Consider the following 17,573-nt stretch of genomic DNA (forward strand, 5'->3'; position numbering starts at 1 on the left):
CTCAGCTTTCTTTATGGTCCAGTTCTCATATCCATACATGACTACTGGAAAAACCATAGCTTACTCTAAATAGAAATAATTTATATTATTCAGAAACCTGAAATGAAATGCAGAAACCTGAAATGAAATGTTGACCTATTATCGCCTAAATACCATACCAGTGGTGGCAGATGTGTCACATGTTAGGAAACACTGTCCTATAGGATTGTAAATTCAGACTTTCATAAATTTATTTTCTTAAAACACAATTTAGATATATACTAAACCCAGTGAGGGCAGGAATTACTTTTGCATTGTGTATCCTTGTTTCCCTAACACTGAGTACTTGGCATGTAACAGGTATTCAATAAGTATTCAATGGTAAATTAATGAGTGACATAAATTTGCTTATGTATCTTTTAAAATACAACTTAATAGTAACAGTCAAATAATAATACTCAAATTGTAAAGGAAAATGCATTATGGCCAGCTTATGTTTCAATCCCCAGTCTTCAGGGGATATCCACCAATATACTACATAGCATTTCTATTAAAATTTAATGGTTATAGATCAAGGAAGGCTGCTGTAATGTAAACAAAGAGAAGTGGGGATGAGGCAGTATAACAGTGTTTCTGGTGATTAGAATGACTGACAAGAGAAAATGAATGAAGAGTAAAAATTTAAATATATATCTGTGCCATGTGACCTGAGATAACCCTTGTGTTGCAGAAAGATAAAAGGGCTAAATAAAAGTGCACATGAAATGTGAAAGTTGCTTCAGTAGAAAAGGCTCTGTTCCATTAATAGTTACTTCCAAATCACCAATGCTAATGAATAGATTCTTCTAAAATAAGGTACTCTAAGCATCCCCCTCATGGCCTTCTTCCAATAAACTCACTTCCAAAGCTTAAATTCCAACCTGTTTTCTTTTGTCCATGCACTTAAGAAATGACATACCAATTTTCTGCATCATTTGGGTTAGAGGAAAAGACCATATAAAGCTGAAATGAGCATAGCATTTTAGTCCAATTTATAAATCAAAGGTTCATCAGTTAGGGAGGCCCCTGAAATACAAATAGGCTGTTTCAGGAAACCTGTAAAGTCTTAGTAAATCAAAGCAGTCCGTATCGCTATATGTCAGGAAGTTAATGGCTAGCTGATTCAGCCACTAACAATTATTTTAACAATAGGAATTACTGACAGCAGGAACTGACTCTTCAGAAGAGGAACCATAGTGACATGTCATTCAGTCATGACTTTGAAATAATGTTAAAATTTTGCAATCATATGAAATATTTATTTTTTTGCTTATTACCTGATCTAAGAGAATGGTTTGTACCTTCTTTAAGTAAGGATCTCTGGGTTTATCAAGAAGTAACTGTGTGATGACATTTTTTTTTCCTTTTAAAAAAATTTATTCTTTTATTCAAAGTTTGTCTCTTTCAAAATTGAACAAAGAAAAAGAGGAAATTTTCAAAGAAAGTGAAAGAAATATATACTTCCAGAATTTGGAGTTAGATGAGACTGAGCAGCAGTGGATCCTCCACTCCGGCTCAGCAGTATTTACTGGCTTCTTAGTCTCATCTAACTGAATTAAAGTAGACCGTCTGGAGGAAAAGAATTCTAAAAAATACTTGGTCTTCCCTTCAACAAGGAAGGAAGGACATTTTCCTGATGGTCACTGCAGCAGGGAATATGACGCAGGTGTGGGAAACATTAAGAAAAGCCTGTTCTACCTTGGCAAGTGGTATCTGTAGGCATGGCAAGGCTGTCAAGATGGATATGACAGCAGATCATTTAGCAAGGTCTGGGGCAACCCCTCGATGGCGTGATCACTCACCTCGAGCCAGACATCCTGGAATGCGAAGTCAAGTGGGCCTTAGGAAGCATCACTACAAACAAAGCTAGTGGAGGTGATGGAATTCCAGTTGAGCTATTTCAAATCCTAAAAGATGATGCTGTGAAAGTGCTGCACTCAATATGCCAGCAAATTTGGAAAAGTCAGCAGTGGCCACAGGACTGGTAAAGGTCCGTTTTCATTCAAATCCCAAAGAAAGGCAATACCAAAGAATACGCAAACTACCACACAGTTGCGCTCATCTTACATGCTAGCAAAGTAATGCTCAAAATTCTTCAAGCCAGGCTTCAACAGTACATGAACCGTGAACCTAGAAAAGACAGTACATGAACCGTGAATTTAGAAAAGACAGAGGAACCAGAGATCAAATTGCCAGCATCCATTGGATCATTGAAAAAGCAAGAGAGTTCCAGAAAAACATCTACTTCTGCTTTATTGATTACACCAAAGCCTTTGACTGTGTAGATCACAAAAAACTGGAAAATTCTTCAAGAGATGGGAATACCGGACCACCTGACCTGCCTCCTGAGAAATCTGTGTGCAGGTCAAGAAGCAACAATTAGAACTGGACATTGAAAAACAGACTGGTTCCAAATCAGGAAAGGAGTACATCAAGGCTGTATGTTGTCACCCTGCTTATTTAACTTATATGGAGAGTGAAAGTGAAGTCGCTCAGTCATGTTCAACTCTTTGTGACCCCGTGGACTGTAGCCCACCAGGCCCCTCCATCCGTGGGATTCTCCAGGCAAGAATACTGGAGTGGGTTGCCATTTCCTTCTCCAGGGGATCATGCAAAATGCCAGGCTGGATGAAGCACAAGCTGGAATCAAGATTGCTGGGAGAAATGTCAGTAACCTCAGATATTCAGATGACATTACCCTTATGGCAGAAAGTGAAGAACTAAAGAGCCTCTTGATGAAAGTGAAAGAGGAGAGTGAAAAAGTTGGCTTAAAGCTCAACATTCAGAAAACTAAGATTATGGCATCTGGCCCCCTCACTTCATGGCAAATAGATGGGGGAAAATGGAAACAGTGAAAGACTTTATTTTGGGGAGCTCCAAAATCACTGCAGATGGTGACTGCAGTCATGAAATTAAAAGATGGTTGCTCCTTGGGGAAAAAGCTATGACCAACCTGGACAGCATATTAAAAAGCAGAGACATGACTTTGCCGACAAAGGTCTGTCTAGTCAAAGCTATGGCTTTTCCAGTAGTCATGTATGGATGTTAGAGTTGGACCCTAAAAAAAAGCTGAGCACTGAAAAATTCATGCTTTTGAACTGTGGAGAAGACTCTTGAGAGTTCTTTGGATGGCAAGGAGATCCAACCAGTCAATCCTAAACGAAATCAGTCCTGAATATTCATTGGAAGAACTGGTGCTGAAGCTGAAACTCCCAATACTTTGGCCACCTGATGTGAAGAACTGACTCACTTGAAAAGATCCTGATGCTAGGAAAGATTGAAGGCTGGAGGAGAAGGGGATAACAAACGATGAGATGTTTGATGGCATCACTGACTCAATGGACATGAGTTTGAGTAAGCTCTGGGAGTTGATAATGGACAGGGAAGCCTGGTGTGCTGTGGTTCATGGTGTTGCAGAGTTGGAAATGACTGAGTGACTGAACTGAGGCAAGCCCAGGCATCCAGAAACCCAGACAGTATGTAAGAAGAAGGGGACACTCTGCCAGGCAACTCTAGGCATTACTTTTTCTTCTATGAATGAGTAAAGAGACTTGGATGAGCATCAGATGTTCCCATTTATCAACAGCCTGAACAAGGAGAATAATGACCTTGTAACATTTGTGATTAGTAAAAAGCTACTGGAAGCAATTTATTAGACTCAGGATGCATACTCTGTTTGTTTAGATATTTTGCCAATTTGAACCTGTGTCTACTTGTACAAAGGAACACACAGCTGGAAGTTAGGCTACCATGAACTTTTAGGTGACCTTGGTTATATCCCATAATCTCCTTTTACTTCATTTTTTTTCTCATATGTTCAATATACTGTCTACATATCAAGATTTTTTTTGAGGATTGAATAAGTTAATGATATATGTGAACCAATTAAAAGGTGACATAAAAGAGATATATTTTTAAAAATCAGACGCATATTGATGCATGAATGCTATTGCCATACACTGGAGATTATGTTGATAGTATTAAAAGACTCTAAAATCTCAGTGACAAAGCAAAAAGGTTTATTTCTTGTTCTTACTGTATGTCCACTGCAAGTAGAGGAGGACTATGTCCCATATCATCTTCACTCAGAACTCAGGTTGAATTTCAGAGCTTCTGGAAATCACTGGTCATCGTGATGGGGAAGGAATATGTGGGAATCCACACACTGCATCTTTAAGATTCTGTCTAGAAGTGACACATGTCACTGCCTAGTTGGCTTCAGGAAGTCACACGGCAATCCTAGCTGGTGTCCAGTAGAAGAGCGGGAAATATTTGGCCAGCAACGCTAATGATTACCATAGATGCTTTTGTTTTTCCATTTTCTGCAGTTGGATGACTTTTGCAACAGGGAAACTGTCTAGATGTTTCTCCTATCACTGATACTACTGCATTCTTTCTGTATAGCTGTCAACAACCAAGTAGACTTCCTTTATTTTATATTTTCTCAGTTTTAAGGACTTGCTGGCACTGAATATCTTAGTCCCCGTCTAACAGAATATTTTAGTTTCTTAGAGAGTGAGGCAACAGTTGTATAACATCTCGTTTGTGTTTTCTTTCCCAGACATTGATGAGTGCTCTGATGGTTTTGTTCAGTGTGACAGCCGTGCTAACTGCATCAACCTGCCTGGGTGGTACCACTGTGAGTGCAGAGACGGCTACCATGACAACGGGATGTTTTCACCAAGTGGAGAATCGTGTGAAGGTCAGTACAAGGAAAAGGCCTAGAGTTTAAGGTCTTCAAATTGAGACATGTTCAGTTCAGTTGAGTTCAGTTGCTCAGTCGTGTCTAACTCTTTGCAACCCCATGAATCGCAGCACACCAGGCCTCCTTGTCCATCACCAACTCCCAGAGTCTACTCAAACTCATGTCCATCGAGTCGGTGATGCCATCCAGCCATCTCATCCTCTGTCATGTTCAGTAAGACGTAATTAGTTGACACTGGTCTCATATTTCAGGTATTGGTGATTTTTGCTGTGTGTTTTTACAAGTGATTGGAAACGTTAAAATCTAACGTTTGCTTCCTAATTAGAATAATTAATTGATTTGTGAATAATTAATACTTGTAACAGCAAACCAATTTTTGTGGATACTTTGTTAAAGGATATTTTTAGAATAAATAAATCTATACTATCAGATAAATTTTTTAATGGCCGCATGTAAAAATTTTACCCAAAAAGAGGTAGAAAAACAAGTGAAAGCAGGATAGAGGGAAAATGAGATTAGAGAAAATACAACGATGACACGGCTGAGAAAATCATGATACATGCTTCTCTGGGTTATTCCTCATGTATCTTTTGCCTGGCAAAGTCAGATGCTTAGTGAATGTTGCGTCAGAAGATATGGTCCGTGCTTAAAAGACGTCAGTCTAATAGGAACGGAAATTCAATCAGATTATATTCAATTATTTACTATTAATTTTGTCTTGTTTTCAGTGAATTGACAGTTCTGCTCCTTTATATCCACATTTTAGAAGTCTGGCAGAGTAAGCAAAGCACAGTGAATAATTGCCAGGGAAACTACCCACACCAAAAGGGTTTGGCATGGAATTGGAAAACAAAACAGACCTCAAGAAGTCTTTATTTTCTCCATCGGTGCTTATACCTTCATGGAGTAACAGCCTGAGAGAATGATGAGGCTACAGTGACACAGTCAATGAAAGCCTTGGAGAATCTAACTTAACAGTACTTGACGCATAAATGATGACATGCCTTTTATCCTTGGGCCTCTAGAGGTTTTCACACAGAGAAAAGTGCAGCAGACTTGGGTGATAGATGCCAAGGTTCCCTGTGTGCTTTGCCAACAGCTGCAGAGCTCTGGACCTTGAGCAGAGTGTTCATCTGGATTTTTACGTGGAATGGGAATGCTGCTGACTTACCAGGGGCTAAAACCTAGCATTTGCAGATAACCACTTAGCTGTGATCGGAAGGCTTTCCCTTGTGCTTATGAGAATGCTGTTCAAGAAGCAGATCAAACCCTGATAAACTCTATTGCCTGTTTCTATAGTATATTATCAGGAAGAAGTCTTCAATGCTGCTTTTTTAGCATTGTCTTTTATTTTAAATTATACACGTAAAGAATAAACATAAACTGATCGTAAATAATTCAATCATACAGAAATATAGAGAGCAAAGCTAAAAATGTGTCTTTATTTCATCCCCTCCTTTTCCCTATCTTTTCTTCTCCTGCTCTAGGAGTAACCTGGGTTTAATTTTGCCTGCTTTCCCTTTCTGTGCATCAGAATATGACTAACAAAAATACATACCTCTGCTATCTCACTTTACATTTGTAACTGCTTTCAGTATCTTTTAAATTTATGACCACATGTCTCAAGAGGGCTGTATTAGTTATCTCCTGATGCGTAAAAAGTAACTCCCAAAGTGTAGCCAATGAAAGTAGTAAATTATCTCACAGCTTCTGGATAAGGAATCTATGAACAGCTTAGCTGGATGCCTCTGGTTCAGGTTTCTAGTGAAGTTACTAACATCAAGTTGCTGCCCAGAGACGTGGTCTCATCTCTCAGTCTTGTCTGGGACAGGAGTGGAGGGAAAGGGAGTCTGTTTCTAAGGTCACTAACAGTGTTGTTGTCACATCTTGTTTCCTTAACCCATGAGCCACTCCACAAAGCTGGGGGCTGGCTTCTCCTAGAAAAAGCATTCCAAGAGACAGCAGGTGCCCAAGACGGCAGCAACAGTCTTCCACAACTAAATTTCAGAAGTGGCATTTCACCACTTCTCCCATAGTCTATCTGTTAGAAGCCACTCAGTAAGCCCAAGGAGAGAGGATTACCAAACAGCATAAATAGTAAATGGTGAGAGTTGTTGCTGGTCATCTTGTTAAACTACCTACTGCAAGAGCCATCAGTATTGTCCTTTAATTTCCACTGCAATTCTCTGATGCAACCATGTCATAACTTCACTCTCCTCACATCTCAGATACCACTTTCTCTTCTTTCTCTGTTAATTACTGTGCTTCTTATTTAACTGAGAAGAGAGAAGTACTTCACTTTTCCACCAGACATATGGTATGATATACAGTAAATCATATATATGATATACACCCCCTCGCTGGCGGCTCAGAAAGTAAAGAATCTACTTGCAATGCAGGAGACCTGGGCTGATCCCTGGGTCGGGAAGATTCCCTGGAGGAGGGAATGGCTACCCATTCCAGTATTCTTGCCTGTGAAATCCCATGGAGAGAGGAGCCTGGTGGGCTACAATCCATAGGGTCGCAAAGAGTAGGACACAACTGAGCGATGAACACTTCTGCTTCCTTCCATACAGTAAATACATACTAGTCTGGCAAAAATGACAGAACATAACGAGCGCATTCATTAAGTGTCCAAAAGTAACAAGGAAAACTAATCATTAAAATAACACATGATACAGATGAATATAGGAAAGTAATGGATTCTGTGAAATGCCTTCACAGAAAAGGCTTTTTGAGGAAATTCTGTAAATACATCAAGAGTGGGAAATCTTATTCTTATTAAAAAAAAAACCCACAATTCTGTAAAGATAATTCTACAACTATCTTCCAATAGAATTTATGATGATTATCATAAAAATCTACTACTCTTTCAAGGACAGTGTGCTCTGAAGAATTCTTTTAAAAGTACTAACCTTTGTCATATAAAAGAGAACTAAAATGCTTCTTTTTAACAACTATCTATTTACTGCAATTTCAGTGATCTGTAGAATTGTAATATTAGCATTTAGAAGGATGCCATGTTAAGACTATGGTTATATCTGATCAAGTTCCATATTTTTGTGCTGGGAGAAAAAACAAGAAGCATTTCAACATGGAAAAATCCACAGCAGTAGGTGTACAATTATTAAGTATAATAGTCATATTTGAAGATATGAATAAATAACTTTGTACTGTTGCACTACTTTTTAGACTGTGTAATCTGCAACATACATGTTGACAAACTGCATGCATACAAACTGTAAATTATTTTGCTCATCCATTTACCTCGGAGGTGTAGACATTTAATCCCCAGGAAATATGCAAGGGTACCAATTTCCTTATCCACATCATCATTTCTATTATGCCTGAAAATTTGTCTCTCTCTGAGAACAAGGCCAAGTATTTTTTTCCGTGTAGGAATATTGCATTTCACACCCACATTTCCTTTTATTTAAAGCTTTTATTTCTAGATTATGTTTGGTGAGGTGTTTTTGAACTTGTATGACTAAAAAAAAATGTTTACATGGTACTATCTTTGAGTACTATGTTCAAAACAAATACTATAAACTCTTACCTTAAATCAAGGGAAACTATGAAAATGAAGTGAATCTATTTCAACTCATGAAGTAGTTACTGAATATATGTATAGATAGCTTGAGGTACTTTACAGGCATCTGCTGTAAAGAGATATGAAGGAGGTATGGTCACTACTCTCAGCTTATAGTAGAGATAAAATACATACAGTAACAACTGTCATATAAGATAGAATGTGGAGAGTTTCTCAACAGAGGAGAAAAGCGACAAAGTTGAAAATGATGAGTGTATAAGGGAAGAATAAATTCAGAGCTATAGGTAACAAATTATTTTATGTTGGGGTTAAGAAAGGATTGAGTATCTAGCTATCTAGTGTTGTTTCAGGACTTAAGTATGATGTGATATCGTGCACCTTAAGATAGGGACAGAAAGTGCAGGCAGAGGAAGTAGTTTTAAATGCCTTTCTCAAATTGAGCTTGATTCTGAAGGTCTATTTTTGAGAAAGGGAATGATTAAAATGTATCTCTACCAAATCCATATTTTGGCCCAGTCCTATTTTCTGAACTCCAGACCTGTATCTCCAACTACTTACTAATCAGCTCTTCCTGGAAGCTCACAGGAAAGTATATTTCAGCATGTCTTAAACTAACTCGTGTCTTTGCTTATTCCTGCCACCCACTTCTGTTACCAAGTCCAAGCTTGCTCTGCTTGCCACAAAACAGGTCAGTAAGTCCAAGTGACAAGGTGTTGAGGCAAGGAATGTGACTTTATTCAGAAAGTCAACTGACCAAGAGGATGGCAGGCTAATGTCTCAAAATAACCATGTTGTCGTGGAGGGAGTCCATGTTCTTTTATGGAACAGGAAAAAAAGCAATGAGGAACCGAAGTCAGAAGGCAGAATAGAGAGGGAAAGGCCAAGAGAACACACTGGTCACAGCAAGCACTCTATTTCAACAACACAAGAGACGACTCTACACATGGACATCACCAGGTGGTCAGTACCGAAATCAGATTGATTATATTATTTGCAGCCAAAGATAGAGAAGCTCTATACAGTCACCTTGCTTGCACCAGGACCCAGGAGAAAGGAGCAGTGACCCCACGAGAGACTGACCCAGACTTGCCCGTGAGTGTCCAGGAGTCTCCGGTGGAGACATGGGTCAACAGTGGCCTGCTGCAAGGTCAGGGGCACTGAGTGTGGCATTGCCTGCCTGGGACCCTATGAAGGAGGTCACCATTGTCTTCTTTTCCTCCACCATAGTTTGACTTCAGGTCAGACAACAGCGAGGGAACTCAGCCCCACCCATCAACAGAAAACTGGACTGGAGATTTACTGAGCACGGCCCCACCCATCAGAACCAGTTTCCCCCTCAGTCAATCTCTCCCATCAGGAAGCTTCCATAAGCCCATCCTTATCCATCAGAGGGAAGACAGAATGAAAACCATAATCACAGAAAACTAATCAAATTGATCACATGGACCACAACCTTGTCTAATTCAATGAAACTATGAGCCATGCCATGTAGGGCCACCCAAGATGGTCGGGTCATGGTGGAGAGTTCTGACGAAATGTGGTCCACTGGTGAAGGGAATGGCAAACCACTTCAGAATTCTTGCCTTGAAAACTCCATGAACAGCATGTAAAGGTAAAAAGATAGGACACTGAAAGATGAACTCCACGGGAGATCAGTGGAGAAATAACTCCAGCAAGAATGAAGAGATGGAGCCAAGGCAAAAGCAACACCCAGTTATGGATGTGACTGGTGATGGAAGTCAAGTCCAATGTTGTAAAGAGCAATAATGCATAGGAACCTGGAATGTTAGGTCCATGAATCAAGGTAAATTGGAAGTGGTCAGACAGGAGATGGTAAGAGTGAACATCAACATTTTAGGAATGACTGAACTAAAATGGACTGGAATGGGTGAGTTTAATTCATATGACCATTATATCTACTCCTATGGGCAAGAATCCCTTAGAAGAAATGGAGTAGCCATCATAGTCAACAGGAGTCCAGAATTCAGTACTTGGATGCAATCTCAAAAATGACAAAATGATCTCTGTTTGTTTCCAAGGCAAACCATTCATTATCACAGTAATCCAGGTCTATGTCCTGAGCCGTAATGCTGAAGAAGCTGATGTTGAATGGTTCTATGAAGACCTATAAGACTTTCTAGAACTAACACCCCAAAAAGATGTCCTTTTCATTATAAGAGACTGGAATGCAAAAGTAGGAAGTCAAGAGACACCTAGAATAACAGGCAAATTTGACCTTGGAGTACAAAACAAAGCAGGTGAAAGGTTAACAGAGTTTTGCTAAGAGAACGCACTGGTCATAGCAAACACCCTCTTTCAACAACAAAAGAGAAGATTCTACACGTGGACATCACCAGACAGTCAATACCAAAATCATGTTGATTATATTCTTTGCAGCCAAGATGGAGAAGCTCTATATGGTCAACAAAAATAAGACTGGGAACTGACTGTGACTCAGATTGTGAACTCCTTATTACCAAATTCAGGCTTGAATTGAAGAAAGTGGGGAAAACCACTAGCCCATTCAAGTATGACCTAAGTCAAATCCCTTACAATTATACAGTGGAAGTGACAGATAGATTCAAGGGATTAGTTATGATAGATTACCTGAAGAGCTATGGACAGAGTTTCATAACATGGTACAAGAGGTAGTGATCTAAACCATCCCCAAGGAAAAAAAAATGCAAAAAGGCAAAATGATTGTCTGAGGAGGCCTTACAAATAGCTGAAAAAAAGAAGAGAAGTGAAAGGCAAAGGAGAAAAGGAAAGCTATACCCAATTTGAATGCAGAGTTCCAAAAAATAGCAGGGAGAGATAAGAAAGCCTCCCTCAGTGATCAATACAAAGAAATTGAGGAAACAATAGAATGGGAAAGATTAGAGATCTCTTCAAGAAAATGAGACATAAAGGGAACATTTCATGTAAACATGGGCACAATAAAGGACAGAAACAGTATTAAGAAGCAGAAGATATTAAGAAGAGGTGGCAAGAATACACAGAACTATACAAAAAAGATCTTCATAACCCAGAAAACCATGATGGTGTGATCTCTCACCTAGAGCCAGACATCCTGGAGTGTGAAGTCAAGTGGGTTTTATAAAGCATCACTACAAACAAAGCTAGTGGAGATGATGAATTCCAGTTGAGCTATTTCAAATCCTGAAATGATGCTGTGAAAGTGCTGCACTCAAGATGCCAGCAAATTTGGAAAACTCAGCAGTGGCCACAAGACTGGAAAAGGTCCGTTTTCATTCCAATCCCAAAGAAAGGCAATGCCAAAGAATGTTCACACTACCGCACAATTGTACTCATTTAGCCTACCAACAACATAATGCTCAAAATCCTTCAAGCTAGGCTTCCAACAGTATGTGAACAGAGGGAAAGGCAATGAGTAAGCAAAGTAAAAAGAAAAAGCCACCAGTCTTACAGAACTCTCTGGGAATGGCAAGCATCAGGGAAAGAGTGAAATTGTTAGTCAGTCAGTTGTGTCTGACTCTCTGTGACCCTGTGGGCTATAGTTCACCAGGCTAATCTATAGAATTTTCCAGGCTAAAATCCTGGAGTGGGTTGCCATTTCCTTCTCCGGGGAATCAGGGAAGGGATGTGTTAATCTCTTCTTTTCACAGGCGGACAGGGTCCCATTCTCTGTGAGCTGAACAAAGGCACTTAGGTTTAACAGTCAGGCATGGGCGGAAGCTCCTTAGATAGACCATTATTGTATGGTTATGATACCAGCAAGGTAAAGCAAGTCAAGGAAATAGCTCCAACATGGAGTCAGAATTGGTTCTTCTCTGCAGCACTACCACTCCCTATCAAAATCTTGGTCTTCATTATGTAAATAGCATCTACCAAATTTTCCAAGCCAGAAATCTAATCATTCATGACCCCTCTCTCTCCTTAGTCTCTGAAGCCAACAAATCACTAAATGGCTTTGTCTTTGTTGTTTCTATGTATGCATCCCCACTGCTACGATTCAGTACAGCATTATGCCTAAGAACACAGACTTGGAGCCGACTGGGTTCCCCTCTGTGCTCTATCTATACCTTACTACCTATGTGATCTTGAGAAAGTTATGCAACATGTCTATGCCTCAATTGCCTGATCTATACAATGGGGATTATAATTGTACTTCTCACGGTTGTTGTGAGGATTAAATGAGTCATTATATAAATGTACTTAGAATTTGGTGTTTACTTTTATTATATGACCATCTCTTTCCTGGAATACTGAACAGTCTACTAATTGGTCTTCTAATTGAAAGTTCTAATCCATCTTAAGTCCCTTTTCCAAAATGAAGCCAACGGAATCTTTCTAAAATGGATATGTGAATAGTTTTTTTTTGCAGTTCCCTAAAAGGACATTTGATTGCCTTCATTATAAGGTTCAAATTTTTTATAACATGACCTTTCACTGAGCCCTGAGAACCCTTCAGCATGTCTCCCGCTTCTGCTCTCCCTGGCCATTTAAGTCATACCAACACTTCTGATTCTCTAACACACTTAATGGCTCTGACCTCTGGGGCTCAAACACACTCTTCCCTCTGACTAGACCACTCTTTACCTCCTTTTTGCTTGCCTAAGTCTTTTTCCAAAATGTTTTTGCCACACCTGGAGAATGCGTGTGTGGGCAGAAGAGAGAGTCAGAAAGAGCTACCAGTGTGATGTTGTTCAGTCGCTCAGTCATGTCTGACTCTTTGTGACCCCATGGACTGAGGTATGCTGGCTTCCCTGTCCTTCACTATCTCCTGGAGTTTGCTCAAATTCATGTGCATTGAGTCAGTGATGTTATCTAACCATCTCATCCTGTGTCGCCCCCTTCTCCTCCTGCCTTCAATGGTTCCTAGCATCAGGGTCTTTTCCAATGAGTTGGGTCTTTCCATCAGGTGGTCAAAGTATTAGAGCTTCAGCTTCAGTATACTAGTGTGATAGGAAGCAAGTAAATGAAATTTGTCAGGAAGAGGGAAGGACCTGTGCCAGAAACTGCTGTCAGCTGAAGACAGGAACTGAGACTTGACCACTGGCTTTGGCAACATTATTTCTCTAATCTCTCACTAAAGAAATAATCAGTATTTTTAAAGTTGGAATTTCTATATACTATAGTATAATTTTCAAAGCAGAATATATACTCTTTGTGTATATGTAATGTAGGAATCTTACAATAAAACTGTATATAAAAATAAACTTCAAAATTCTATTCTACCATTCAGTTGAGAATAGCTTCTGCATTGAGAAACCCAGTATAGATAACAAGCAAGAAAGGTAAGTTCAAATTAATTCAAATCCCATAGGATAGCAAAAGGTAAGCGTTAGTCCATTTTGATGTTTCTGCTTAAATATTAATATTTCTCCAGGTATGACAAGTACATGCCAACCATTGTTGTAAGCAATGTTTTATTCTATTTCTTTATTGTTAATATACTTTGAGTACATATTCTCCTTGTACCTGAAAAATCTTCTCTTCTTTGTCTTCTTCATCAAATCCAAGGACTTTCTCTGCTTTTAACCAAACAAACAAATCTGTTAGTAGAAATTTTATTTTAAATGTCAGGCAAAGTGAAATGATTGTTCAAGTCCAGCCATTTCCATTAATGGAATAACATCCTTATATTAGTGGATATTTAAAGAGTGAAATACATAAAACATATATACATGTAATGGATATTAAAAGTATATTAAGAGGTATTTATAGAGATTGTGGACAGAGAGACCAAACGACTATGGTTTATAGTGTTGTTTTTGCTTCCTATAATTGCTAATTATAAGAATATTTAATGGAGACAAATATCAACTCTGAAGATACTTTATTATTCCAAATAGAGCAAATATAGACCTGCTATATAAAGTTCATTTCCTCACCAAGAGAAATTTTTTTTTGGATCTGATGTACATATATATATCTGATATATAGGTATAGGTATTAATACAATTATATAAATGTATTTTTTAAGATTTTCATATATTCTCATGCTGTTATTTTTTTATCATGGTCTTTTTCATACAGTATTCTCCTTGACAAATCAACCTATAATAAAGTTTACTATAGCTATAATAGAAACCTTTTCAGCTATTATCTAAATTCATTGGTTTTGTTGATAGGAGAACTAATAAAAATCAAACTACATAGAAATAATCATGTAATTTATTGTCAGAAATGCATATATGATAGAACTTAAATATTTAGAAATTGAAATGTGGCTAAAATATAATCTTGACTCATTCATTTCCTCTACAATGTTGAAATCAAACCATTTAAGGCAGATAGTTACTAAATCCTATAATTTTGAAGGAAAATCAGTGTACATTCTGCTGGTTAAAAGCTATACATTCCATCTTCTCTCTATCTCACTTTTCTTGCTGTGAATTAATTCTTTTTTCTTGACCTTTACTCAGATGAAATAGGAAATAACTCCTTACTGCCACTCATACAATATCCCTGGAATGATTTTGGCTTATGACCTTTAAATGATGGGGATAAATAAAATGAATCACATCTCCTCGCTTGGACATGATCTGTGGGTCAACATATGTTTGCTTTTCATCTGTATGAAAATGCTTTAGGCTATGATTGCCATGGAGTAGGTGAAGTCAGGTGAAGAATGGGCAGGTGCCAATTGAGTCAGGCAGGAGATGAAATGATGATAAGAAATGGGAAAGCTGAGAAGTGGGGAATTCTTTGTAAGAGATGCTGATTGCTTGTGATCACTTGCCTTTCCGTGGCTGAAGGACAGGGTGTAAGGGCAGTGTGCAAATGCCTGGACCATTCAGGGAAGAACAGCTGAGCAGAATGCTGGAAAGAGCTTACCTGGCAGTGACAACAGCTGTGAGAACAGGGCTTGAAACGGGATGAAAATGCCTCAGGGCTTCCATAACATTTCATCCCCCATGAAGAAGGGGTTTTCTGGAAGCCCCTTTTTAACATTGAGGATGATTTTGCCAATTAAAAAAATAGGCACTTTTAGAATTTCCACTGCCAAACTGTTTGATACAATGAGTCCTATCCTTAACGTTTAAAAAAATAAGTGTTTCATAAAGCCTAATGATATTTACAGAGATGTAAAAGTTGAAAATCTAGCCAAGGTTATTTGGTGTTTGAAATCAAGTATGATAATATTTCCCTGTGAAATCCCAAGATCATTAACATTGCTTTACTCAGCTTTAATAGGAAATACATGCCAGTAAGATGAAAATTAATTTAGAGTAGAATGCTTTATGTCAGGAGACAACTTGCCTGATCACAGTTATTTGAAACAGAGCATATTCCAAGCACATTGCCTGCTGCTTTTTCTTGGCTGTAGATATTGACGAGTGTGGGACTGGGAGGCACAGCTGTGCCAATGACACCATTTGCTTTAACTTGGATGGTGGATATGATTGCCGATGTCCTCACGGAAAGAATTGCACAGGGGATTGCATCCATGATGGAAAAATTAAGCACAATGGTCAGATTTGGGTGCTGGAAAATGACCGGTGTTCCGTGTGTTCATGTCAGGTTGGTATAAACAAAACATTGTAACCATTTTTATCAAGATGTAATTTGCATGTATTTCAAGTGTACGGCTTGATAAACAAATCCATACATCTGATTAACCTCTGCACAATTAATATAACATAACATTTTCATCTACCCAAATTGACTAGCCTCTGCCCTTTCTTAATCCCATAGCCCCAGACACAAGTAAACACTACTTCCTGTTTTTATAGATTAGATTTGTATTTTCTACAGCCTCATATAAGAAGTGGAATCATATAACACAGTTGGCCTTCATGTATTCAGCCAACTGTGGATCAAAAATACTTGAGAAAAAAAATTCCAGAAAGTTCTGGAAAGCAAAGCTTTCATTTTCCTAACCCCAGCAACTTTTTACATAAGTTTTATATTATATTAGATATTATAAGTAATCTAGAAATAATTTAAAGTATATCAGAGATTATGTATAGGTTATATGTAAATACTATGCCGTTTATAGGGGACTTGAACATCCATGGATTTTGATATCCACCTGCAACCTGGAAATAATCCCCCAGGTATATGAGATGAAAACTATACATATTCTTTTGTGTCTGACATTTGTCTCAGCATTATGCTTTGACACTCAATCATATTCATTACCTGTATAAGTAACCCATCCCTTTTTATTACTGAATAGTGTTCCCTTGTAGAGAAATACCACAATGTGTTTATATATTCATTGATAAAATTTTGATTCTAACTAGGCTAATGTTTTTATAGTCACAATATCATATTTGAATGAATGCATAAATGAAGCCAGAATGAACATGCTATGGCCTGCAAGTGAAAAAACAGCTATTTGGGTTATATTTCAGTTTTAGAGAGGTGTTCTGTGTACCCAGTTGATAATAGAAATTTAAATTATAGCTAAATAATAATACCAAGGACTCAACTATTATTAAAGAAATTGATAACAGCTTGTACAAATTATAAGGTTCACATATCTATAAACTTAATAATAGTAAAACTTGATGACTACCTACCAAATATAAACATACAATCCCTTACACAGAACAAACTGTAGTTAATATTCAAATTACAAGTACATAAAAATTTATATATACATACACGAATTTATTTGCACATAAGAGCCATGCAGTGGTTATCATTCTATACTGGTTATTTCTGAAAAAATTTTTTCCAATCAAGTCATTTAAACAGTAATGTGCAGAAAGAAAATTAGAAGTTCTCCAGCTTGAGTAATTTTTAGGTGTTAGCTACAAATAGGAATTTTAAAGAAAATCAGTTATATTGAGAAAACAGTGTGAGTTATCTGAAACTTCCAAATCAGCATCTGAAATTACAGATATGGTGCTGATGCTCAGTCACTCAGTTGTGTCTGACCCTTTGTGGCCCCATAAACAGAAACCCACCAGGCTCTTCTGTCTATGGGATTTCCCAGGCAAGACTACTGGAGTGGGTCGCCATATCCTCCTCCAGGAGATCTTCCTGGCCCAGCGATGGAACCCATGTCTCTTGCATCTCCTGCATTGACAGGCGGATTCTTTGCCACTAGCGCCACCTGGGAAGCCCAATTTTAGATATATTATGTATATATATGTATATAGAGAGAGATATATAATTATTAATATAGATATATTATGAATATATCTATATATACTTCCCTGGAGGAGGAAATGGTAACCCACTGCAGTATTCTTGCCTGGAGAATCCTCATGGACAGAGGAGCCTGGCGGGCCATGGTCCACAGGCTCACAAAGAGTGGTTCGTGAATGCGGTGACCTAGCACAACACGGCACATGTGTATAATGTGTCCATAGATGTTTATAT

At 38.3% G+C, this 17,573-nt stretch overlaps 1 protein-coding gene across 5 annotated transcripts in view; it reads left to right on the forward strand.

Moving 5' to 3' along the window:
- The window catches only part of NELL2 (neural EGFL like 2), a 431,246-nt gene that overhangs the window by 401,528 nt on the left and 12,145 nt on the right, over nt 1–17,573 (forward strand). For all 5 annotated transcript variants that reach the window (XM_065932164.1, XM_065932166.1, XM_065932167.1 and 2 more), the window contains 2 exons: nt 4,580–4,720; nt 15,568–15,761. In XM_065932164.1, the coding sequence (XP_065788236.1) occupies nt 4,580–4,720; nt 15,568–15,761 (335 nt within the window). The remainder of the gene's footprint in view (nt 1–4,579; nt 4,721–15,567; nt 15,762–17,573) is intronic.

Source organism: Muntiacus reevesi, chromosome 4, assembly GCF_963930625.1.
Source record: "Muntiacus reevesi chromosome 4, mMunRee1.1, whole genome shotgun sequence".
NCBI lineage: Eukaryota > Metazoa > Chordata > Mammalia > Artiodactyla > Cervidae > Muntiacus > Muntiacus reevesi.